Genomic DNA, 24,371 nt, shown 5'->3' with positions numbered 1-24,371 from the left:
TAAGGTGTTGTGGGAACAAAAGAGGATAATGGGTTGAAGAGGGCATCCATTCCTTCTGCTGGAAAATATCTCCAAAGGTTTGGCAAACTACTCTCCTCCAGGTAGTTGGTTGGAGCTGACTCTCTCCTGGTTTCAGGGACTACCTGAGGCCCAGGTTTCCAGGTTGACCAGTGATGAGTCAATCCCTGGATTTTTCTTGAAACCATTGGGTAAGAGCCATTTCAAATAAACCTGCCATGTGTCTCAGGTCTTTGTTCAACTTACTCTGTGGTTTTTGCTTGTCTCCTTTCTGTGTTTCAGTTTTCCTATCAGTAAAATGGGGTGGTCAGATCAACAAGTGATCTGGGGTTTACTGATGGCTCTGCCAGTTACCTTAGGGAGTCAGGAATAGTGCAGTTTATTCTCTGACCAACAGAGGGCTACAAATGCTGCAGTTTGCTCTTTATTTGTTTTCAGACTCTAGTCAGCTGGAGGCACACAACAAAGCAGAGGACCGGAAGAGGCCCAGCCCCAAGTGGAGTGCAGATAGGGTGGGGTTCTGAGGCTGCTGGCTTCTCATGCATAGGTGGTGACATATTGGGGCCCCATGTTCCCAAAGTAGGAGCGTTCCCACTCACTCATGAGCTCAAAATGCACAGGACGGCGACAGAAATTGCAGGCAGTCATAGACACATCCTGAAGGGGCAGCCCCACCTCAGTCCAGGCTGCCAGCAGCTTCTCTGTGGGTAGTGGGAGGAGGAGAGGGAAAGAATTGGTTAGACTAGGTTTTCTTAATCCCTATATCACAGTACAGATGTGCCAAAATATAGATCCCTTCAATCCGTTGAAATGGCTTGGAACCAGAAGTAGCTCCTGGTTTGTTCCATTGTGTGTTATGAATGTTACTATTTGTGTATGGGTCTTGTGATGTGAAAAATATTTGGAAGCATCTATTTGACACAATTTATAGCTGTACTGGCCTGGCCTGGACCACATCGTAAGTACAGGACATGTTGTGGCCCAAGAAATGAATACATCTACTTGGAAACTCCTAGCCTCGGGAGGAAAATAACCCTGACAGTAACTGTACAGTGATATTGTGACCTGGGAGCCTGGAGTGGGGAGTGTCCTGGAGGGGATAGGAACCCAGAGGAGAGAACCTGATCCCGCTGTCAGAAATGCCTCAGGTGTGTGCCACAGCTCTGCCCATGGCTTTTTAAATGATCGCTCCCTGGGTGATCTCATCCATTCTTATGGTTTTAAAGACCATCTTTATTCTGATGATTATGCAATTTTCATCTCCAGCCCCAGACTGTTCTCCTGAATCCTATACTTGTATATTCAATTGCCTTCCTATATCTCCAATGTCAAATCGGCATCTCTAACTTAACATGAACACAACTGAGCTACTGATCCTCCGTACCCTCCACCAAAGCCTACTCTACTTTCAGCCTTACCCATCTCAGTAGATGGCAATTCCAATTGCTCAGTCCATAAATTTTAGAGCCATCATTTATTTTTCTCTTCCTCTTACTACACATCCAATCTATCAGCAGATATCATTGGCTCCACCTTCAAATCTGACCACTCCTCATCACTTCCAATGCTATCATCAGGCATGAGCCACCATCATCTTTTACCCGGAATATTACAGAAGCCCCCTATTGACTCTCCCTGCTTTCACTCTTTCTCCCTTTCAGTCTATTCTCAATGTACAAATTGGAGCAATTCTGTTAAAACCTGAGTTAGATATGTCACTCTTCTCAAATCCTTCAAAAGGCTATCCATTTCAGAGTTAAAGCCAATATCCTTCCAATGGCCTACAATACACTACCCAGTCTTGGCCCATATTGCCCCTCAGTCCTCATTTTCTATCTCCCTCTACACCACTCAATCTATACTCATTGTTCCTGAAACACAAAAGGATTACTCCTGTGTTAGGGTCTTCACTCTTAGGCCATTCCCTCGGCCTGGGTTGATCTACCCTTAGATATTTGACCAGCTAACTCCTTCACCTTCATATTTTTGCTCAAGTGTCATGTCAATGAGCTCTACCCTTAACACTCTATTTAATGCTACAACCCTCTTCCAATCTAGCCCTCGCCCCCCACCACCTCATTAGCGCTTCCTATCCCTCCTATCCTGCTCTATTTTTTTCATAGTGCTTAGAACTACCAGGCTATGTACAGTTGACACTTGAACAACGTGGGAGTTAGTGGCACTGAACCCTGCATAGTCAAAAATCCACATGTAACATTTGACTCCCCCCAAAACTTAATTACAGTCCCTCAGTATCCACAAGGGATTGATTCTAGGACCTCCCGTGGGTACCAAAATCTGTGGGTGCTCAAGTCCCTTGAATAAAATAGTGTAGAATAATGCATACAGTCAGCCCTCTACATCTGCGAATTCCCAACCACTAGTCAAAAATACTGTTTTTTTCTATGGTTGACTGAATCCACAGGTGTGAAACCTGGGAATACAAAAGGCTGACTATTTAAAAAAAAACTTTAGAGAGAGGGGAAGGGAAGGAGAAAGAAATGAAGAGAAACATCAATGTGAGAAAGAAACATCGATTGGTTGCCTCTCGTATGACACCCCAACTGGGACTGAACCCACAACCTAGGTATGCACCCTGACGAGGAATCAAACCAGTGACCTTTTGCTTTGTGAGATGATGCCCAACCTACTGAGCTACACTGGTCAGGGCCCCACTTTATTTATTGTAAAAAATCTACATAAGTGGACCTGCACCATTCTAACCTGTGTTGTTTAAGGGTCAACTGTAATTTACTTATTTTAAAATGTGTTTTGACTACCTCCTTCCACTAGAATGTAAGCTCCAGAAGGATAGGGATTTTTGTGTCTGTTCTGTTTACTACTGAATCCCCAGCACCTAGAACAGTGTCTAGCACACAGTGGGTACTCTATAATAAATATTTGTTGAAAGAATGAAAGGATACCTGATTAAGCCAAAAGATGAAAGAAAATGAAGTAAACCAGAGGAAGGGTTTGAGGAAGGGCATTCCAATTAGAAGGTAGTGTTAATTATCAAAGTCCCAGAGGTAAGGGAATAGAACAAAATGAGGCAACTACAAGTCATTCAGTGCAGCAGTAGAAATAAAATTAATGTGGGGGAAGTGGTGAGGAAATAGAGATCACCATGTTGAAGGCATTGAATGTCATTCCAAGGAGCTTTGACTGTTCTATAGACCAGTAGTCTCTAAGTTTTGTACTATACATTCTATCAGTATAAACATTTTAGCATGTAGTTCCAATCTATGTATGTTTGTTTATATACTCTTTACATGTATCATTGTCAGTCTATATATTAAAGATCCAAATCAGTAATGCTGAATTCCCAATTTTCAAGGTAAAAAGTAAACATGAAATCCTAGGTATGCTGTGTAATTTCCAGGACTTGTAAGTAATAAACCTGTACCTTTAAAAAAATTCCAATAAATCCCCTCCTTCTATGGATCATTTTGCATACCTCCCTGACACTGAAGACCACTACTCTGCTCCAGACAATAAGGAAACATGAAGAGGTTTAAGCAAGGGAGCTATATAGCTATACAGTCAGATTTTTACAAAAATTCCTCTGTGGTCGGAACGGCTAATGGGTTAGAAGGAAGCAAGGGAGAAGCAGATAAATTAGGAAGAAATCACATTGATGAGGATTTAAAAATTATGAATGGAGAAAAGAGAACAGATAGAGATTGTAGAGAACACTTGCAAGATTTTAAGATGGTTTGGCTATAGGTTTGAAGGACTGGTAGAGTCATGGTGGATACCACTCATATTTCTTTCCAGAAAAAGTCCAGCATAAGTGGACACTCAGTGACCTGAGGGTGCCTAGAGCTCTATAATGGAAGCTTAGAGCAACTGAGAGGACTGAGGCAAAGCTCCAGACGTCTGGATCATCAGCTTAGGCAGTAGACCAAGTGGTTATGACCATGGCGGTAGACACAAACTCCCCAGTTCAAATCTAGTAACTGTGACTTAGGCCAGTTACTATATATTTTTGGTGCCTCAGTTTCCATGTATGTAAAATGGAAATGCTAATAATATCATCTCTACCCCATGAGGATTAGATGAGTTAATACAAGTAAAGTTTTTAGAATGGTACTTGGCACATGATAAATACTTAATAACTGTTGGCTAACATTATTTGATGTTTTTAATCAATGAATGAGTGAATGGCAACCACCTATCTTGTATTCCTTGAACTCTCATACTGTCTATGCTCCAGATAAGCAGAATGACTGTTGCCATTGCATGCTCTCTGTTTTCCTATCTCTGGGTCCTTGCTGATGGAATCCCCTTATTCTGGAATGTCCTTATACCACACCACAAGCACTTCAAGGTGCTACACATGGACTTCCTCGCACACAGAGCCTCCCTAATTTCACCCTCCCTAATTTTGCCCTCTCTAGACATAAATGAGCACTCCTTCTCCAGCTCCCAGAGCACTGTAGCTCATCACACTGAACCAGTACAATCCATGCCTATGCCTGTCTCCTCTGCTAAACCATCAACTACCTACATGTCTTTCACCCAACAGACCTGGAATGAGCACCTGTATGCCAGGCCCTGTGCTTAAAAACTTCCCTATAGGAATCCAGCAAGCTTTAGGTGAATTGACTAACCTGCCACCTTTCAGGATAAAAACAAAGCTATTCAGTTAACACTATAAATCTCTCAATCCAGTCCCTGTTTTGTGTTGTCTTTATAGACTCATGGATTGACACTCCCTTTCCACTCCCTTACCACTGTCCTATATTCCTGTAACACCTGCTGTTGTTCTTGATATATCCCAGGCTGCTTCTCACCCTCTCCTTCCCTTTCTTAATGTTCTTCCCTCTACTAGGAATACCCCTCCATACCGTCTTTCTTCTCTTGGTCCAGTACCATTCATCTTGAAAGACTCAGCTCAGGTGTCATCTCCATTAGGAAGCCTGTCTCACATCACATATGTTGGATCAGGTCCCCTCTCTTTGTTCCCATGATGTTCACATTCACTGTCTTTGTTGAATCCCTTGAAATCATTGTTTGTGTCTGCTATGGCTTCCTCAACCAAACTGGAGCCCTACAAGTCTAGGGACTGTTCCTCATTCATTGATGACCCCAGGATAGAGTTTGGACACATTAGATGTTTCAGAAATATATTTTTAAAGTGAGTGGCATCCATTCTCTCAACTTCTTCAAACCCTGGGGCTGAAAGGAGGGAGAGTACTATAGGCAACAATATTGAGAGCTTACCCACAAAGTCTTCCATCATCTGAGGGCTGTGATGCGGGGAGGGTGCCAGGCGCAGCAGCTCCTCACCCCGGGGGACAGTTGGGTAGTTGATGGCCTGCACGTAGATGCTATGCTTGGAGAGCAGGAGATCACAGATCTTGCTGTTCAGTGCTGCATCACCCACCTGGGCTCACAAGAAAAGCCTGTCAGTATCTGCCACATTGGCCCCACTATTACTAGCTCCATGAAGCAGGTGGAGGAAACAAGATGAAGTGACAACACTGAATTTTTGGACAGAATTTTTTCATAAGGGGCTCAGTCAGTAGCAGCTCCAGAATATTTATCAAAGAGCTGCTTAGAGGCAGCAGTCAAATTTTAAGGAGTGGAGTGGAGGTGGTGCTAGAGACCTTGTCTTGAAGGTGTTTGCAGAGCAAATATACTGGTTTTACTTAGCTCATATGTAAATTTGGGGTGGTCATGGATAAGAAGACAAATCCCTTAAGCCCCCCTGGGATGCTGCCATTGGGGTAATTAAAAAACCCCACAAATATTTACAAAAGCAGTCTTTTAAGGGAATATTGGGTTGATCCAAAGAGCAGTTACTATTTTTTCTCATCCATAAAACAGCCACATAAAATTATCTCCCTATACCCATACCAACACACACAAATAGATGTTGTTTAATAAAGAAGTTGCAGTTCATTTTTAAAGCCAGTAAATACTCTAGTGTAGTTGAGAATTCAAAATAGCAGCTAGTTTCATGGCTTTTGATTTTAAATTTTCTAACTTCAATTCTTAGTAAGAATACATTTCATGCCCTGATCATACTATGCATATATACACATACATACATATATGTGCATATAATCATATATAAAACTGAAAATTCCCACGAAATAATATCTCAACTATATGTGATGTACTTTAACATTTTCTTTATTGTTTTCTTTGTAAGCAACTATATAGCCACCATACCATAGATGTGATGAGTAAGCCAATGGCCATTCCTTCGTAAAATACAAGAATTTTCATCATGTATAGTTTACAGGCTCATTAACAGGCAGTCTCTTTAAGAGGCTGGATGTTCAAGAAAGATTTGTTAGTGCTAGTCATAACCTATTAAGATGATGTTATGACTCATAAATGGTCTTGATGCACAGTTTGAAAAACACTGAATTATGTATACGTCATGTAAACTCAATATTGTGAGGGTCAGGACAGTCTGATGGGGATGACATAATAGCTAATGAATGGGAAAAGAAGACTGGTTAATTCATAATGGCTGATAACTTTTCAAAAATGATTAGTGAGAAAGCATCAACAGGAGCTGGTGTCAGTTTTCTGGGTGTTGGAAGGTTTCCAGAAGAGATAGAAAGGGAGAGCAATGGGAAGGGTGGGGCTCTCACCCGGATGGGTATGATGTGGCTGGGACAGGGGATAACAGGAAAGCCCCTGTCCATTAGTAGCTGGCGCATGTGCTTGACATTGCGCTGGTGGGCCCGCCTCAGGACTTGGCCCTCCTCTCCCTTGAGCAGCCGCACAGATTCCAGAGCCCCAGATAGCACCATGGGAGGCAGTGAAGTGGTGAAGATGAAGCCAGCAGCATAGGAGCGCACCATGTCCACCAAGTCATGGGTGCTGGCGATGTAGCCACCCACACAGCCAAAGGCCTTGCCTGGAAACAGGGAGGAGGAGGAGGATATGCACAGACCCCATTATCAGTCCCCAAAAGAATAGGATCATGCCCCAGGTAACAAAAGGACGTTCACCAGACGGTGGAGCTCTAGACGCCAGAAGATGGAGCTCTAGACTCCCCAGGCCTCTGGCTCAAGACACAATTGGTATCAGCAAGAGCTGATAATTCTGCGGCTTCCAGATAGTACTTTCAAGGCCTGCCATATGCAGTGACTAGATAGGCAGGAGCTGGGTGGGGATCTTAAACTGGTTAGGCCCAAAAGTGGAGCAAAGATGAAGCTTGGGGCTGAATGGGAAAGGAGATTAGAACTACAACTCTCCACTTACTGAGTGGAACCTGGCTATTTGGCCCAGCTCAGGGGTCATCTTAAAAAACCCAGATTTTTTCAGCAACTCTTTAGTGAAGAAGGAGTGAGGGAGTTCAGGAGTTTTATAGCCTGAAACTGAACTATACCCAAATAATTCCCGCAGCTTTGGGGAGGAGGTAGTAAAAGATCTTTCAGGGGCTTCCTTTCTAGATTGTATGTAAGGGAAGTCCAAGTCACTCACTCACCAAGAGTTCCAGAAATGATGTCAATTTTGTGCATAATTCCATCACGTTCCCCAATGCCAGCGCCCCGGGAACCATACAGTCCTACGGCATGAACCTCATCCACAAAGGTTAGAGCTCCATACTGGTGGGCCACATCACACAACTCCTCGAGGGGACAGATGGCACCTGAGCAAAGTCAAGGAATAGAGATATCATAACCCTTCCCCACTTCCAGCTCCAGTGTGGAATTTGTAACCCATAAGTACTTTGGGACTATTTCAAACTTCTTTATATGTATTGACTGCCTTCACTTCATTGCTACCGAAGCTTGTTCTCTCCCTCTCTCTCTCTCTCTCTCTCTCTCTCTCTCCCTCTCCCTATCCCTCTTCCTCTCCCTCTCTCCCTCTCCCTCCCTCTCTCTGTTCTCCAGGCTATGATCAAGTTTGCTTCTCTATTTTTTCTATTTTTACTTTATTCTGACATTATATGTTCTCTTGTTTATGCCACTTTCCAGCCTCTCTTCACTTCCTTTTCCACCCTGCAAGTATGTGTATTTCCACTTAGGGTTGGCACTAGCCTACATGATACTTTTGTTTTAAAAAAAGTCACCTTTCGCTCCAGATTAATATAGTCCTGATTTCAGATCCCACTCATTTCCTCAGCCAGGTGCTGTTGGCAACCCTGTCAATATATTTATTCTTCACCTGTCCTTCCTGTTTCTATCTTTCTGGCTTTCTATCACTATCTCTCTTTTTGTGGCCATTTCCATCTTTGTTTCTATACCTCTATTTTTCTGTCTCCCCTCCCATTCCTTCCTCTTTGTCTCTCTCTCTCTCTCTCTCTCTCTCTCTCTCTCTCTCTCTCTCTCTCTCTCTCTTCCACCCTCCTCCCTCCTTCACTTCTTTCTTATTGTGTCCCTTTGTCTACCTCTCTGACTATCTCTCTGCTTCAGACTTTCTTTCTCTATACCTTTGTGTCCCTTTCTGTGTTTCTTTGTGCCTCTGTCTATGTCTTTTCTGTGTCTCTGTGGGAGTGTATTTCTTATCTCTCTCAATTTTGTTATATGAGGGCACCTCTCCACACATAGACTTAGTCTCAGTCTATTGAATGAAAGTGAATTAGAAGTGATCTGTAAGGTCCTCTCCATTTCCATACAGATTACCATTTTCCATGTTATTCTAGACATCTTCTATGTTTACAGTTATTTATAAGGTCTTCAAATGGCTGTGAATCTGATATGTAGACTTTTTGGCTACTCTGCATATGCAACAACCTACACCTTCTCCATTCCTGGAAACTACTGAGATGCAGAGAGTTGGAATACAGAAAATTTTTTTCATGTGGAAACAGGGACTCCAGGCCAGAATTAATGTGAGCAACTGGTGGGAACAACCACAGGAGGTATAGCCCGAGACAAAGGGGACAATGTGATGGCTCAAGCATCAATTCAATGAGAGAAACTCTGCCCTAGTTTAGAGAGTTTCTGTAAAAAAAAAATAAGAAACCATTCTCTTATAAATGTAAGGAAGTATGATGACCCTAACACAGTTTCCATTAAAGAAATAATGAATTAGAGTAGTCTCTGTAGTAGAAATATAATCATGGGATGGTTTAACTTTATTGCTAGTTGTAGAAATGTGGGAGTGGGCACAACAACTTTTTTTTAAGAAAAATATTTATTTATTTATTTATTTATAGAGGGGGGAGAAGAGGAGAGAAATATTGATGTGAGAGAGGAATATCGATTGGTTGCCTCGTGCACTTGCCCCCCCAGCAACCAGGAAACCTGGCCTGCAACCCAGGCATGTGCCCTGACCAAGAATTGAACCGTGACCTTTGCTTTGTGAGATGATGCCCAACCAACTGAGCTACACTGGTCAGGGCATAAGTTCTTTACATATATTAATTCATTTAATTCTCACAGCTACTCTATTATTATCACCTCCATTTTTCAAATAAGGCAACTGAGACACAGAACAATTACGAAACTTGATCAAGCCAAGTACCATATTTTGCTGTGTCTAATGCTCACTTTTGCCCAAATTTTTGAGGGAAAAATAAGCATGTGCATTATACATGGGTAGAACCTGAAATACCTTGTATCTGTTCTTGTGTTTTGTAATTATTTGTTTAATAAAATTTCTTGTACCATAATATGTTCAAAATAAATGCTAAAATTCCTTTATAATCCAAAAAAGTATCTTAATAATTCAATTTAATTCCATTTTTAATTGACTTTAAAAAATTAAAACAAAAGATTTTTTCCCTGAAAGTTTGGGCCAAAAACATGGGTGCACACTATACATGGGAGTGCGTTATACATGTCAGGTGAGTCGTCACGCTGGGATTTGAAAATGGGTAGTCTGGTTGCACAGACTCTGCCTTATCATTATATGATGCAGATGGCACATATGTTGGCTAAATCAGAGGATACTATGGACTCTCTTTTGTTTCCACTGGAAAAGTAACAAATTGAAATGAAGTGAGGACCTCTTCCTTTTAGAAGGTGTGTTCTAAAACACATGATTTCTGCTCAAGAGGGGCAACAATAGAATGATTTGGGCATTGCTTCAGTTGGGGGAAATGAAGTAGGAGTGTAAAGATCATTTATATCTACTTAGATCATAATAAGTGGAATGACTTTCATCATCTCTAATTCTTACGACCAGGTATTTTACCTTTGGGTAAACTGAGGCTCAGAGAGTTAAAGAGTTACCCAAGGTCATAGAGCCAGTAAGTGCCTGAGGTGGGATTTGAACCCAGATCTGTCTGATGTAAAAACATGTTTTGATTCCAATGCTTCATACTGGACCTTGAAAAAACTTCCAGGCAAAAATTTGTAAAATTTTCCATTGCAGAAGCCAGACATTGAGATAATTGATTTGTGTACATCATTTATCATGGAGGGAGCCTTGTGTGACAGAATTGGAATCATACATCCTATGGTGCAAATACTCACTTTGGCACCAATTACTAAAGTCATGAAAGATAAATTGGGAGCTGTGCCTGAACTTTAATTTCTTAATCGGTAAGATCACTGTAATAGCTGCCTCTGTCTTTTGGCATTTACTGGCTGTGTGATCTTAGGTAAGTGACCTCATTAGTCTGTGTCTCACTTTCTTCATGTAAATGAACAGAAACAATAATAGCACCTACCCCCATAGAATTGTGAAGATCCAGTAAATTAATATATATAAAATACTAATAATTTTGCTTGGCATGTAATTAGCACTCTGTAAATGTTAGCTGTTATCATTATCATCATGGCTTTTGTGAGACCAATGTTAGTAAACACACACTTACACATATACATACCATCCATGGAGTGAACAGTCTCAAAGGCCACAATTTTGGGTGTCTCAGGGTTGGACTTCTTTAGAAGTTTCTTCAGGTGGTCAGGGTCATTGTGCCTGAAGACAAACTTGGCTGCTCCACTGTTGCGAATACCTTGGATCATTGAAGCATGGTTGCCTGCATCTGAGTAAATCTCGCACCCTAAGGAACCAGATGCATAGTTCATAAGCTTCTGTCCCAGAATTCCCACTTTAACCTCAGGACTGACCTGGCAGGGGTAGAGGAACAATCCTTTCCTTCTTTTGAAGACCCTGCTCTGCTTCCTCCTCCTCTAGAAACTTTCATGACCTCTTGCTTCCTCAGAAGAACTCCCCTTTACTAAAATTCTGACCCCACACCTGTCCCTCTAGTCATTTCTAGCCCTTGTCTGGCCTCTGACTATCTTGGAGTAGAGGAAATTTTAATGGTTTCCCAAGAAGCTCTAGAGTTTCCTGAGGACAGGGCCTAGGTTCCTGTTCTTAGGCACATAAGATCAAGCCTTAGAAAGGAATTTATCCTGGAGAATACTTGTTGATTTGTACTAACGCTAGATTCTTCTTGGTCCAGATGAAATCCCACCGTTTCCAGGTAGCAATCCTCCACTTACAGTGTGGGTAATTATCAGATGTTCACAGTTCAAATAATAAACTCATGGCACATGATAGCTGAAAGGACCATTAATGGCCATGGAATCCAGTTCCTTTAATGTACAAGTGAGGAAGCTAAGCTCCAAAGAGGGGAAGACCTTTTCCTACAACCTGAGGAATGTAGAACTTTTACTGGGCAATACTGGGAGGACAAGTAGAGGGGGGGAAGTCAGTGGAGGGAGTTGAATCCTGGCCCATAAATTGCACTAATATCAAGGAACTGTGGATTTTGTTAGAGTAAGGTATCACTTCCATCTGAGGAAACCAGGCACAATTTCCTGGTGAACCTACTATGAAGGAGAAGTAGATTGGAAATTTCTTAAGAGCAGAAACCACATCTTTTTATCTTTTTTGTTCCTGATACCCAGTATAAGGCTAGGTATACAGTAGCTGATCAATAAGCATTTCTTGAACAAATGGATGAATAAACATAATTCATTTACAAGTGAGTGAATGAATATATAAATGAATACATTACTGAATGAAAGAGTGAGAAAAGGGGTGTCAAAAATGAGGCTTAAGAGGTAGGTAGAGGCCAGATTATGTGGGGCCTTAGAAGCCATAATACGGAATTTAGAATTGGTCCTAAGTACAATGGTGATCTATGAAAAGGTTTTGGGCAGGAAAGTAACAAAAATGTGTGCGTTTTTAAAATATCATTCTGCCTGATGTGAAGAATAGATTGCAGGAGGACAAAGGTGAAATCAAGAGATTTAATTGGTCTAGGCTAGGATGTTTGCAGTGGAAATGAAAGAAGTTGAATTGTAATGATTGAGGAGGAGATTCATTGAAAAAATCACAGGATGTTGGACTTAGTTGGGGTCATATGTGATCTCAGAAAAAGCTTCTGAGAAGCAGTGGTGATGTTTATAGTGTGCTAAAGAATCAGCAGGAATTGAGGAAGGAGGCAGCAAGTCTGGAGACTTCTCTCAAGCAGTTTGCCAGTTATTAGGAGGAAAGAGGTAGGGCAGTAGCTAGAGTATAATGAGGGGAAATTTGTGTGTGTGTGTGTGAGATGCAAGAGACTTCAATATGTTTAAAGAAAGGGAGAGGCTGAAGATATAGGAGAGAGGGAACTTTAAGAACAAAGTTCTTGAGGAGGTAGAGGGAAATGGGACAAAGAGCACCAGCAGCAGAATTTGTCAACAAGGAAAAGGGCATTTCTTCCACTGTGACAGGAGAGAAGAACAAGGAGAGGACATGTGGAGATGCTAATGTGGGTGAGGTGGAGGTATAGAAGAGCTGAGGAGGATTAAGATCGGCAAAACTGCCCTGGAGACTTAGGGAACTGACCATGAAAACGGATTGCCAGAGAGCATAGAGGAGCTGTTACAAGTTGGGAACTAGAAATTTTTAGTGACCCATCTGAGCAATTATATCAGCCCAGGGTTGACAGAGAAGGTGGAAAGTTATATTCATCTAGGTTTGGGACTATGATGGAAGGATGACAGGCATGTGAGTTGAGGATATTATTGACTGGAGAGTGGGAGAATGGGAAGATAGGATCCAAATAAGATCCAGTGTACAAGGGAAGGGATTGACTTTAGGCAGGAGGGATGCACCTTCAAAGTGTAAAAGAAAAGAATGAAAGAAGAATAGATGAACAATTAGACAAGTTTGTAGGTTTGGTGGCTAAACGTTAAAGGAGTCCATATCTGGTGGCTTCTTTTTTTCTTTGTGGTGTATGATGTAAGGTTATTTACTAAGAGTGAAGGAGGAAGTAGTCACAGGTTTTATAAGAGGGAAGAAAGTTTTAAAAAGTGGATTTGGAGACATAAAAGGACTGTTGATGAGAATTAAGAGCCCAGTTGAATTGGGGGCTGACAAATTTATTGTGTTACTCTTCTGTGAAGCTGGGCAACATTTCTTAGTAGTGGTCTTTAGCCTATGTGTGGAAGAGAAGAAAGGAGAGGAATATAGTCAACCAGTGAATGTTGAGGATATGCAAGATAGGTGAGAAAGAATGGCAATGGGAGCAAGTGGACTCAGAATAGAGGGAAAGAGTGATTAAGACAGTGAGACTATATGCTGTAGTGTACGATACCAGCCCTGAAAAAAGCTTAGGCCATAGGCTTACCTGGCAGGATCTTGGCCAAGGTGAAGAGAGTAGAATCATTTGCCACAAAGCAGGAGGAGAAGAGCAGGGCTGAGTCCTTCTGGTGCAGCTCAGCCAACTCCTGCTCCAGCTCCACATGAAATTTACTGGTACCTGAGATGTTGCGGGTACCACCAGCTCCAGCTCCGTGACGCTGCAGGGTGTCCCTAGTTAGGAAAAAAATAGAGGGGAGACAAGCAGAAGAGGAAACCCTTGTCAGACACTTAGGAAATGAGTAGGTTTCTCTTCCTTAATTAGGGTCAATGTTCACTCAGTGGTCCTGTGTGAGCTGTGTCCTAAGTGGCCAAGTAGAGGGCAGTATGGGGGTGGTGGAGGGGCACAAACCCCCTTTTTTAGATACAGGCATTCTGGGATGGAGGGAGAAGCTGGGTTGAGCTTGAGCAGCTTGGAAGATTTTCTAGAGGTCACATGCCATCTCTGGAAATACTCACTCTGCAGCCACAGTGAGAGTTCATGGACAGTGGGCTTGCTTGTCCTCTCATCCTATTGTCTATATCACTGGACAGCCAAGAGTTTAGAAAATATGGTTTGTTGACTGACTTAGTTCATATCATATCTGAGTATTAAATATTCTGGAGGGCCTTGTACAACAGGGGTGGTGGGTGGAACCCAGGTTTCCACTTCCAGCTCTGCTTTCTCTTTCCACATGTGGCTTTGGCTCTTTTCTGGATTGTCTCCACAGCTCATGTCCCAGACACTACTACTCACTGTGTGGCCTGCAAGACCCGAGGGTGCCTGCTCATGCCCAGGTAGTCATTACTGCACCAGACAGACACATCCTTTGCAGACACAGATGCTTCAGGGAAGTGTTGGGCAAAGGGGTATGCATCAGCCCAGCGATTCACGGTCTTGAACACACGGTAGGTGTGGTCCTGCTTCTTCTCCATGATCTTGTCCCTGAAAAATTGCTCATAACCAAAACCATGGTTTCCTGCAGGAATAGAAATTGGGACATAAAGAATTCATTTAAAAATCACTTCCTGGCTAGTCCATATTTTATTTATGCTATTGATTTTGCCTTCTCTAATTTTCTTTACATGTATTCCTTTATTTGACCAGCTATTAACTTGCTAGGCCACAGTAACTCTCCACTACTTCATTCAACCATCTCTTTGCTTACTCACTCATTCACTCAGTAATTTATTCATAATTCACTCAGGCTTTCTACCCCTGGCATGGACTCATCTCTTTTCCTGAGGTTAGTGTGGAAGCCTCCTTACTGGAATCACTACTTCTAGTTTCAGTGGAAAGAGTATTGATAGATCTAGTTTCAAGTAATTACTCTGCCACTTCCTACTTGTGTGACCTTGAGTAAGTCATGAATCCTCTCTCTTAGATTTAATTTCCTCATCTGTAGAATGAAGCTAATAACACCTTCATGCAGGACAGAATGTAAAACCCCAAACTAATATTTGGCATATATAGTATTATTATGACTAAAGTAATAGTGTAGTGGTAATAATAATAACTAATATTTGATCATATTATTATAGCCAACACTTAATTACTGCCTATTACATGTAATGCTCTGTCTAATGAACTTTACACCTATCATTTTATTTATTTCTCATAACAACCTTATGTGGAATGTTCTATTAGTATCTTTATTTTAAAGGTAATGAAACCAAGGCATAGAGAAGTTAGGTAACATTTTATTTTGAGGCTAGGTAAATTGACCATGGTCATACACCAAGTAAGTTGTCTACAAGGAAGTAATCTAGAGTCCATTACTTTAACCACTACCATTGCAAAATGGGGCAGCCCTACTTTCAAAATAAATTGAAATAACATATACCAAAGAACTTGTTAAACTCCAGAACTCTATATATGAGCCATAAATCATGATTGTTGCTGATGGTAACTTATGGAGTAGGGGTGTACACTAGTAACATATTTTGCTGCAGGGATGTTAGGAAATATATATCAAAAAAGTTGTTAAAATGTACAGACCAACATACCTAGAGAAACTTTGCAGTACATTTAACAGAAAAATTATTGATATCCAGAATTTATTTTTTATGAGTTGAAAGACTGCTATGAACAATTTTCAACCCAATAGAAAAGTAGGCAAAAAATATAAACTGAGAATTTAATAAATATAGAAAAAGGTGCTTAACCAGGGAAAATCAAACTGTACAAATACATTTTCACCTGTCACACAGATAAAGATTTAAAAGTTTGATATTATCAAGTGCTGGAGAGGATGTGAGAATATAGATAGTTTCTCTGATAACTGTTACACCACTTTGGAGGGCTAATTGGCAGTATTTACTAATATTGAAAATGTACATATCCTTACATCCTGAGAATTTCTACCTCTTAGTGTCTATCCTAGAGAAACACTTAGCTATGTGCATGGGAAGGTACAGTCAATGAGGTTTGTTGCACCACTGTTTGTAACAGGAAAAATTGGAAGCAATCCAACAGAAGAGTACATAAATTATCTAAAGTATATTCACAGTAGGTCTAAGATAATACTATATATTCTATGTGGGTACATTTATATGTATGTAACACCAACAAACAATATAAACTGGAAAAATATGCACAAAAACTAGAAACAATCCTCTGAAATATAGGTATTTGATTAACTGAATGATGTTGCATCCATGCTACAGAACAAACTTCAATCCTTAATAATTAGTATGCAGCTCTATGATTAGAGACATGGAATGATGTCCATGAGACATGGTTAAGTAAACAAGGAAAAGTAACAAACTGTGGGTAGAATAAGATCATATTCCTAATAAAAATATGTGTGGACGAGAATGTAGGAGGTCTGTGTGTGTGTGTGTGTGGTCATAGAAAAATATCTGAAAGAAAACACTGCAGAAAATAACGGTGGATAGTAGAACTCTGATTTTAAATTTCTCCCTTTATACTTTCCTGTATCTGATGGAAAATATTTTACAGTGAATTACATTCCTTTTATATTAGAGAAATAAACTCCATTATGAAAATGGTGATAAACACATACAAAAGAGAGAAAAGGCTCTCTATGAAGGATGAGAATTTCTGAAGGATGAAAAATAAATAATAAGAATTAATGTAATATTTAATAAGGCCTCATATAAAATTAGAAACATGTCCATAAATATAATTTTATTTCCTCCTCATGATAACCCATTGAAGCAGGTATTATAATCCCACTGAAAGGAAGTGAATTACTTGCCAAAGCACACATGTCCAGCAAGTGCCAGCATTAAAATTTAAACTCAGACTCCCTTTGGTTTCAAAGTGCTTCCTTGCCATTTTCTCTACTGTGTCAGAAGCCATTTCTATATTTCTACCTCCTTTATTTCCACCTCAACACATTCAGAAGTCATGTTGTTCTGTATCAGGTATGTGACCTCCTCTGAAATTTGTCCTGGCTCCTGGGAAGTGGAGAATGGATTCCTCAGACTGGTTGAGGGAGCTGGGCAGGTCTGACAGGGAGAGTGGATTCATTGGCCATGAAGGTGTGTGTAGGGGTGCAGAGAAAGCATTTGTCGTCCTTTTTGACTCAAAAGAACATATGATATTTCAAGTTTATGAAGTAGATAAGCCTTCTGTAGAATGGGGGGTGGGGGGGAAACCTCTGCAAAGAGCACCTATTCATCTACCCAGGTGGAGACTTCTGTGTCAGGAAACCTTTTATAAGGTGAATCACACTTCTCTCTACTAGAATTTTCCCTTGGGTGAGCTAACTGGTGCAGTCACTCTGGGTCTTGCATGCAGGAGGTAGATATAGGGCAGTGTATGTATCTTACTCTTATTTTCTGAATGTCATTACAATTCAATTTTGAAAATTTTACCAGTAATGATATCCCAAAAAGGCCTATGAAAGATGTCAACAAATGATCATGTCTCAAGTGTGATTATCTTGAGTGATCTGTACTATTTGAGTTGACTTGGGACTCCATATCGTTGTATAGTATGTACCTGGTTCTAACACTTACTCTTCCATGTAAATCCAGATTGTCATAGACTGGTATTGCTTAAATGTGGGATCTCATCCTGTTGGGATCCATTTTTCCACTGGGAGAAGAGAGGAACTCTAGAGGCTCATTTTAGATTAATGGCCAAAAGTTACAGGAGTATGTATATGTATATGTATATGTATATGTATATGTATATGTATATGTATATGTATATGTATTGGGAAGGATGAGCTTCAGTGCCCGGTCTAAGCTACTGCCTACCATGGTTCCCCTGGAAAGACTGGACTCCCCATCATGGGATGAATATTAACTGTCATTAGATTAGCCTAGCTCAGGAGTGTAGTGAAGTGAGTTCAAGTGTGAGGAGTAGAGGTTGGATGATATGGAACTTGACTCCAACCTGTCTTGAAAGTCTTCACATCCTCCTGGACTTCTGGGGCTGCCTTCTGTACAATCTTGCTCTTCCCATCCTGGAGTTCTGAGAGCATGAAGGGACAGTGGCTCTTGGCCCAAGATGGAGAGCCTATACAAGGTAAGAAAGTAAATGGTAGTGCATTTCTAACCATAAGTTCAGTATAACAATTATTACTGAAACCTACTGTATCCCAAAGTGCTATGTTAAGCTATGGTAGAGACATATAGATGGATGAGCCTGGTCCCTGTGCTATGGGAACCCCAAAACTGATAGGAATGGCACACACTGAAGACATATTATGAACAGTGCTGGGATGGGAGAGAGGACTTAGGCTATAGAAGTCTAGAACAAGGAAGACACATGATCCAGAATTGGAATTGGACTGGCTGCATGTCTAGGCAGGCTGTGCAAGTGAGATGATGCAAAAGTTAACTGTCTCATGAGAAATATGGGATACTCTGGTAAACAATATGGAAGAGGATCATTTGACAGGAGCAAAGGCTCAGAAGGTTGAGATAACAGGCAATTTTAAATAGTTTCAGAATGACTGGAGTAGATAGAGTATGAGAGGCATGAAGAGTGAGACTCTTTAGAGGTACTGGGAGAAGTCAGATCCCAGGTGTATTTTTAGGCCATCTCATTCTGCTTTAACACTTTTTACATAACCCCTACCAATTATTAAGCAATAATGACCAGTATGACTTAGAACCTTGTCTCTAAGACATTCTCCACTTTTTCTGGTAGCCCCTTCTTACCTCCTCCAGCCTTGGTTGCCTTAAGGTGGATTTGAGAACAGGTAGGTCCTTGGGTGGCCAGAATGGGACAGCATCCAATACCAAAAAGGAACTGATGAGTCTTAATCACTTTGCTCAGGAGGCCTGAGGGGCCATGGGCAAGCACTGGGCAGCGCTGTAGCAATATGGCTGCTGCCACCATCTTGAGCCCAAAGTCCTGCAGAAGATGTGGAAGAGATGAGATCCCATTATGAAGGGTCATTCCTGTGTTTGATCCTTTGCCTTTAGCTTTTGACCTAATGCTTGTCCTTATTTCAGGGTAAGAACTTTCCCAATGTTAAAATGTACCAATAGGGCATCAGAAAGGAAGAAGAGACTGACTGTTAAACAAAGATATGAAGGAAAGAGTTCCAACTGGAGGTCAGAAAGCCTGAATTCTGATTCAGACTTTGCCACTGATCCCTCTGTGATATAGAGAATCATGAAGTGTGATTGTGTATGGCAGGATAGGAATTGATAACCCACTAAACCTTTAAATCAACACTTAAGGCCAAGAATATTTTAAAGAATATTGGCCTCAGCCAAGTGGAGATTCAACCTGATAATGCACACAGATATGGTTGACCAGGGCTTGTGAGGCTCAACCCGGAGTTTTCCCTGAGCAGGCTCAGGCAGAGAAAGAGAACGAGTTTGAGGTGACAGACACCAGCTTAAGTACATTCAGGAATAGGACAAAAGAGCAGGCTCTAGGTCCTACAGAGCCTAGAATTCCAAACTGTTCCCCAAGACTGGAATTTTGCTGTTCTTTGACATGCCTCTACAGTTTGGAAAAGCACAGATAGAGAAAGAGGTAAAAGCAATACCCAATAGACTGGGAAACAAGTCTATAGGTGAATGAAAGAGATGGAAGCTAACACAGAGGAAAGCAAAGGGACAGAGAGAAGATCCTTAGAAGGAAACCAGAAGCCAATGTCACCCCAATAAATTTAATAAACAATGAGCAAGCAAGCAAACAAAAACCCAAATATACATAATAGGTATTCAATAAGTATGTGTTGAATCTGGAAGTAAATTAATGCATGAACACAGACTCAAATAGAAAAAAGATGAGAGTAGGGAAAGAGTCAAGGAAAGAAAGAAAAATTAGGAAAGATAAAAGAAGGAAAGTGAGAGAGAACAAAAGTAGAGTGGCAGTAGTGGATTTAGAAGTACAGAAATTTTGGGAAAGAGATCAAAGCCAGAAGAGAAGGGGACAGGGGACAGATAAGAAAAAGGAGAGGTGGACTGCTCCAGAAAAACAGAGGACAAAAGGATGATGGGAAATACAGGATAGGGAAAAAGACTGAGCTGAGAGAAACAAAGAGTGGAGAGAAAATGGGAGGAAGGGATGGTGAGGGAGGGAGAGAAGGAGGAGAGAGAGATATTAGTGAGAGAGAAAGAAGAGATAGAGGCAGAGACAGAAGGACACAAAAAGAAAATGAGGTCAGATCAAGGAAGGTACAGGAATATACAAAGACTCAGAAAATTGAAAGCAGGAATGGAAAGAATCTAGCAGTGGCAAAGAGTCAGTCAGGCATAAATATGAAGGAGAAAAGCATCTGGAGATTGTGGGAGTGGGGGAGAGCAACAGAGGAGTTAGGGGAAGAGGAGCTCTGCCCTGATGAGGGAGATGAAGTAGAGACTGAGTGACTGAAGGGAGTAGGGACAAGGTCAAATGATAGAGACAAAGAGGTAGCAGAGGTGGATTAGGGGTTGGGATGAAGGGAGCCTGAGAGATACTCAGAGAAAGACAGCTAGAAAGAGCAAGAGGGAGGAACAGATTAAAAGGCAAAGGGCAAACTGGATATCCAGCATCAGTGGATCAAGAGACAAGATATGGGACAGGTCAAGGGGAGAGATATTAAAGAATGTGGGAAGACTAAGGCCCTGGCATCACCAGGACAGCAACTGAGTAGAATCTAATAGCACCTTTAGTGCTATTAGATATAGGGTATGATGTTGTGAGGGACAAGTGAACAGAGGAGCTCGTGGCCCTGTTCTCATATGGCAACCTCCTTCACCTCTTACAGAGCAACACCCCTCCTTTCCAGATCTCACAAAGCAAGCATGCTCTCCCTAACTCACAAAGCAATCTCTTCCCCTTTTTATACCCCAAAGAAAAAGCATCCTCCCTCCAACTCTCACAGGCTGTCATATGAGCAAAAGTTAGTATGTGGGACAGGGTGTGTGGGTCCTGAAATTGGGAAAGGACAAGAGGGTGTTTAAAGAATTAAATGAAGCTCATCATATTAAGCCTTTGAAGACAGTGCCTGGCATATAGTTTCAATAAATTCTAGCTTTTCTTATTTCAATTCCAGCTCCCCAACTCCCTATTGGATATTCTTGAAAAGTCGCTTCCCCACTCTGGGTCTCAGCTTTCATTAGCTGTCAAATGTAAGGTATTTATACCTACCTTCTATGGTAGGTAATGAATTGGATCCAACTCCTACATCATATCTGGAGGTATGAGTTTTCCTTTCCTTGCCTGCCTGCAAAGGTTAAAGCACTTGAGGCTGGGCCTGCAGACCACAGATAAAGCTCCCTGAGTTTATCGCCACTGAGGTCTGACCAGATGAGACTAGGGTGTGAGAGAGAAAGGGAGCTCCTTTCTAGAATCACGCCTGGGCATCTGGCTGGGGCTGATGCTGACTATTGGTGGTGAGGAGGGGTGGGTAACCCAGGGAGAGGGAGGCAAAACAGATGGCTAGGTTCAGGCTCCTAGAAACTCCTTTTTTGACATAAACACTGATAGCTATGACAACAGTGGGGCATGTAATGGTAAGGAAAGTACCAAATATTGGAAGCAAAGTCAAGTCCCACTTTTGGATGATGGTGGATTAAGGCCTACTCCCATCTCCCTTATAAAAATGGAAGAAGTACAATATACTCATCACCTCTAATGGGTTTTTGGCCATGTTGTTCTCATAGACCTAGAAAAATATAGACTACTTCTTGGAATTTGTTGAACTATCATAATCTTTCAAGCTTCAGTTTCATTTTCTCTGTTCTGATACTCCTTTCTTGGAATTTGTCCTGCCTCACTCTGCCTGTCCATTTTTATGACCCATAACCTTATAGTCTAGTTACCTTAGGCTCTGTTTAAATTTCATCCCAGTACCTGTCATTGAACTGGAGTGAGTAAAGTTGAATAAAAGAAGACTTTTAGCAATTTAGGATATTAAGAACATAGCCTCTGGAGCAAGACTATATGTTTTTTAACCCTGGCTCTACCACTCACTAGCTCTGGGACCTTAGAAATGTGACACCTCTGTTCTGTGTCTTATATCTGTAAAATGTAGATAATAACAAGGACATTCTACTTCACAGGGATGTTGTGAGGATTTAGTAAGATAATCTATATAAAATATATATTAAGAGTGCCTATCCCATAGTAAATACTGAAAAACTGTTAGCTATTTTTTTTCTACATTTCCTATGTAGGGAAAGTAAAGGTAAAGCCAAGGGAATTTACATTATGAATACACCAGACTAGGTCTGAAAAGTTGATTCTTGTCTCAATCCTGATTCTTGTCCTTATCTGTTATAATTTACTATATGAATTTGGGCCCTGTACTTTCTATCCCTGCACCTCAATATCTCTACAGAGATTGGACTAGAGAACTTCATAGATTCCATCAGATTCTAATAGTCAAACACTCACAGAGTACTCATTGTTGGAAAAGCTTCACATGCATTGACTTATTTAATCCTTGTGACAACCTGTGAGGTAGACACTAATATCAACTTTATTTCAAAGATGAGGAAACTGAGACTCAAAAAGATTAAATAACCAGTCCAGATCACAGAGCTACTGAACAGAAGAATCTGGGCTTGAACCCAGGTAATCTGGTTACAGAGCCTACTAACTTAACTACTGTGGATCTATGATTCAAATATTACTACAGGTACTCTTGACTGAGATGCCACCTCTAGAGGTCAATGCCTCTGCTGCAATATGAGGTCCCTTTCTGGGATATTTGATTTTGAACTGTGATCAATGCCTTTACCAAAGGAACAGATTTCTAACTGAAGTAGAATTTCAGGCACTGGTAAACATTCATTCATTCTACCACTTAACTTATACACTCATTGTGTGGCAGTCCTTGCCAGGGATATTCTTAAGACAATGCTTTTATTTGTAGAGATAATGGTAAAATTTTGGGTCAGATGACTAGAAGGTTTTCCTTGCACTTGAGATTCTCTCTTGTCAGCAGCCAATCTGTAATCCCAGATATCAGAAGGCCAACCACAACGCTACTCCAGCAGAGAGCCAGAAACCACTAACTGCAGCATTCCTTGCCCCCTCTCTCCCCTTTATGGCCTGTTTTGTAAGAATCAGGTCTGAAATAGATGCATTCACTTCATTTCAGGAATTTGAAGCATCAGGCTTTATTTACCTTCCTAGTACCCTCTCTCCATCATAGAAGAGTCATAGAGAATTTTAGATAACTGGAAGCAGAGAATCAGAAATTATTAGAAACAAAAATTTAGGAGACCATAAAATCAAAATTCAAAGAGGCTGTGGAAATCATAGACCAACCAGCTCCCTTTTCAGAGGGTCTCACAATGAATTAGGGTGGGAATACAAATCTATTGACTTTCAGCATAGAGCCCTTTCAGTGACACAATATTCCTCTTTCACCTTTTCCATCTTACTTCTGCTAATTATTCATCTCTCGATTCCTTCACATGTATCTCTCCCTACACAATTCATTATTTCCATCATCTCCACATTCCCTTTGTTTCCTCTTCCTACTTCTGCCCCCCCTACTCTCTGACTCATTTATCTCTGCTGTCAGCCAAGCAGGGTTAAGGAGTCAAAGTGAGGGAGGAATGGAGAATTGCTGGAAGAAATATGAAAATGTCTTTTCAGGAGACAGAAAAGGAGAGGAAGAGAGAGACAGAAAGAGACAGAGATACAGAAAGAAGAAATAGATGGAAAGCGTGAGATTGAGAGAGAGAGAGAGAGAGAGAGAGAGAGAGAGAGAGAGAGGGAGGATACAGACAACTCAGATGAAGGGAAAATAAGAGAAAGCTAGTGTGTCAGAGAGTGACCTTGAAAACTGACAAAGGAGAGGAAACAAGGGGGGAAAGACAAAGGAAAGCTGAAAAGGAAAAGCAGGAAAATACATAGGGCAAAAAGAAAGAAAATAGTGGAGAGACAGATTCTAAGAAACAAAGTCAGATCTAGACAGGCCAGAGAGCTGGCATGTGCAGCTTTGAGGTGGGAAGACAGACCAGAAAGAGGGCTCCAGGCTGAAAGTGACTCTTACCTGTTGCCCTGCACTGAGGACGAACGAACCACAGGGTAGGTGCTATGGGTCAGGACCTGGCATTTATCCCTTCCTCTTTGGCTCAGCTCCACCCACCCTGCCTTCTGCTGGCTTGGCCTCAAAGTTATCTTAGGCCCTTGTTAGAGATAAAACCCAATGCAGTCCCCTCTCACCTCCTCTCTCCCCCAACATTGGCTCTCCCCTCTCAATTTTCTTTCTCCTTTTCCTCTGAAGTAGTAAAATGAACTTACTGGGCTTTGGAATCAGGTCATCCAAATATAGCTAAGGCATCTTGAACAAAATTACCTTTCTAGCCTCAGTTTCCCCAACTATAGAAGGTGGGCAATAAAACTCAGAAGCAACTATAGCACAAGTGGAAAGGGCTCTTGCTAGCAGCTTCCCACAGGTGACATCTGGGTCGTTGTAGCAATTCAATAGCATTGTATA

At 41.3% G+C, this 24,371-nt stretch overlaps 1 protein-coding gene across 2 annotated transcripts; it reads right to left on the bottom strand.

Annotated features, from left to right (window-relative positions):
• Positions 1-429: 429 nt before the first annotated feature.
• On the bottom strand, positions 430-24,032 carry ALAS2 (5'-aminolevulinate synthase 2). 2 transcript variants are annotated; one of them, XM_045832932.1, is made up of 10 exons: positions 23,925-24,032; positions 18,634-18,829; positions 17,864-17,986; positions 14,252-14,474; positions 13,505-13,689; positions 10,763-10,942; positions 7,469-7,633; positions 6,627-6,895; positions 5,242-5,404; positions 430-719 (listed from the first exon to the last, which is right to left on the bottom strand). In XM_045832932.1, exons 2-10 carry the CDS (start codon positions 18,812-18,814, stop codon positions 556-558), a joined length of 1,653 nt encoding a protein of 550 aa, XP_045688888.1. In that variant the 5' UTR covers positions 18,815-18,829; positions 23,925-24,032; the 3' UTR covers positions 430-555. The 2 variants fall into 2 exon arrangements, with proteins under 2 accessions (XP_045688888.1, XP_045688897.1); XM_045832941.1 differs by lacking the exon at positions 23,925-24,032 and adding an exon at positions 21,065-21,133.
• Between the last annotated feature and the right edge of the window lie 339 nt (positions 24,033-24,371).

Source organism: Phyllostomus hastatus, unplaced genomic scaffold, assembly GCF_019186645.2.
Source record: "Phyllostomus hastatus isolate PE091 unplaced genomic scaffold, TTU_PhHast_1.1 phas_contig_10, whole genome shotgun sequence".
NCBI lineage: Eukaryota > Metazoa > Chordata > Mammalia > Chiroptera > Phyllostomidae > Phyllostomus > Phyllostomus hastatus.
The sequence above is the reverse complement of the archived record's forward strand: the minus strand, read 5'-3'. Positions and strand labels throughout refer to the sequence as shown.

Excerpts from the sequence above, each read along its gene's own strand:
- ALAS2 (XM_045832932.1), bottom strand. The coding sequence starts at position 18,814 with ATGGTGGCAGCAGCCATATTGCTACAGCGCTGCCCAGTGCTTGCCCAT. Across the intron at positions 13,690-14,251 it reads CGGGTCTTGCAGGCCACACA|GGACACCCTGCAGCGTCACG; the intron begins GTGAGTAGTAGT and ends TTTCCTAACTAG. Across the intron at positions 720-5,241 it reads GATGATGGAAGACTTTGTGG|AGAAGCTGCTGGCAGCCTGG; the intron begins GTAAGCTCTCAA and ends CACTACCCACAG.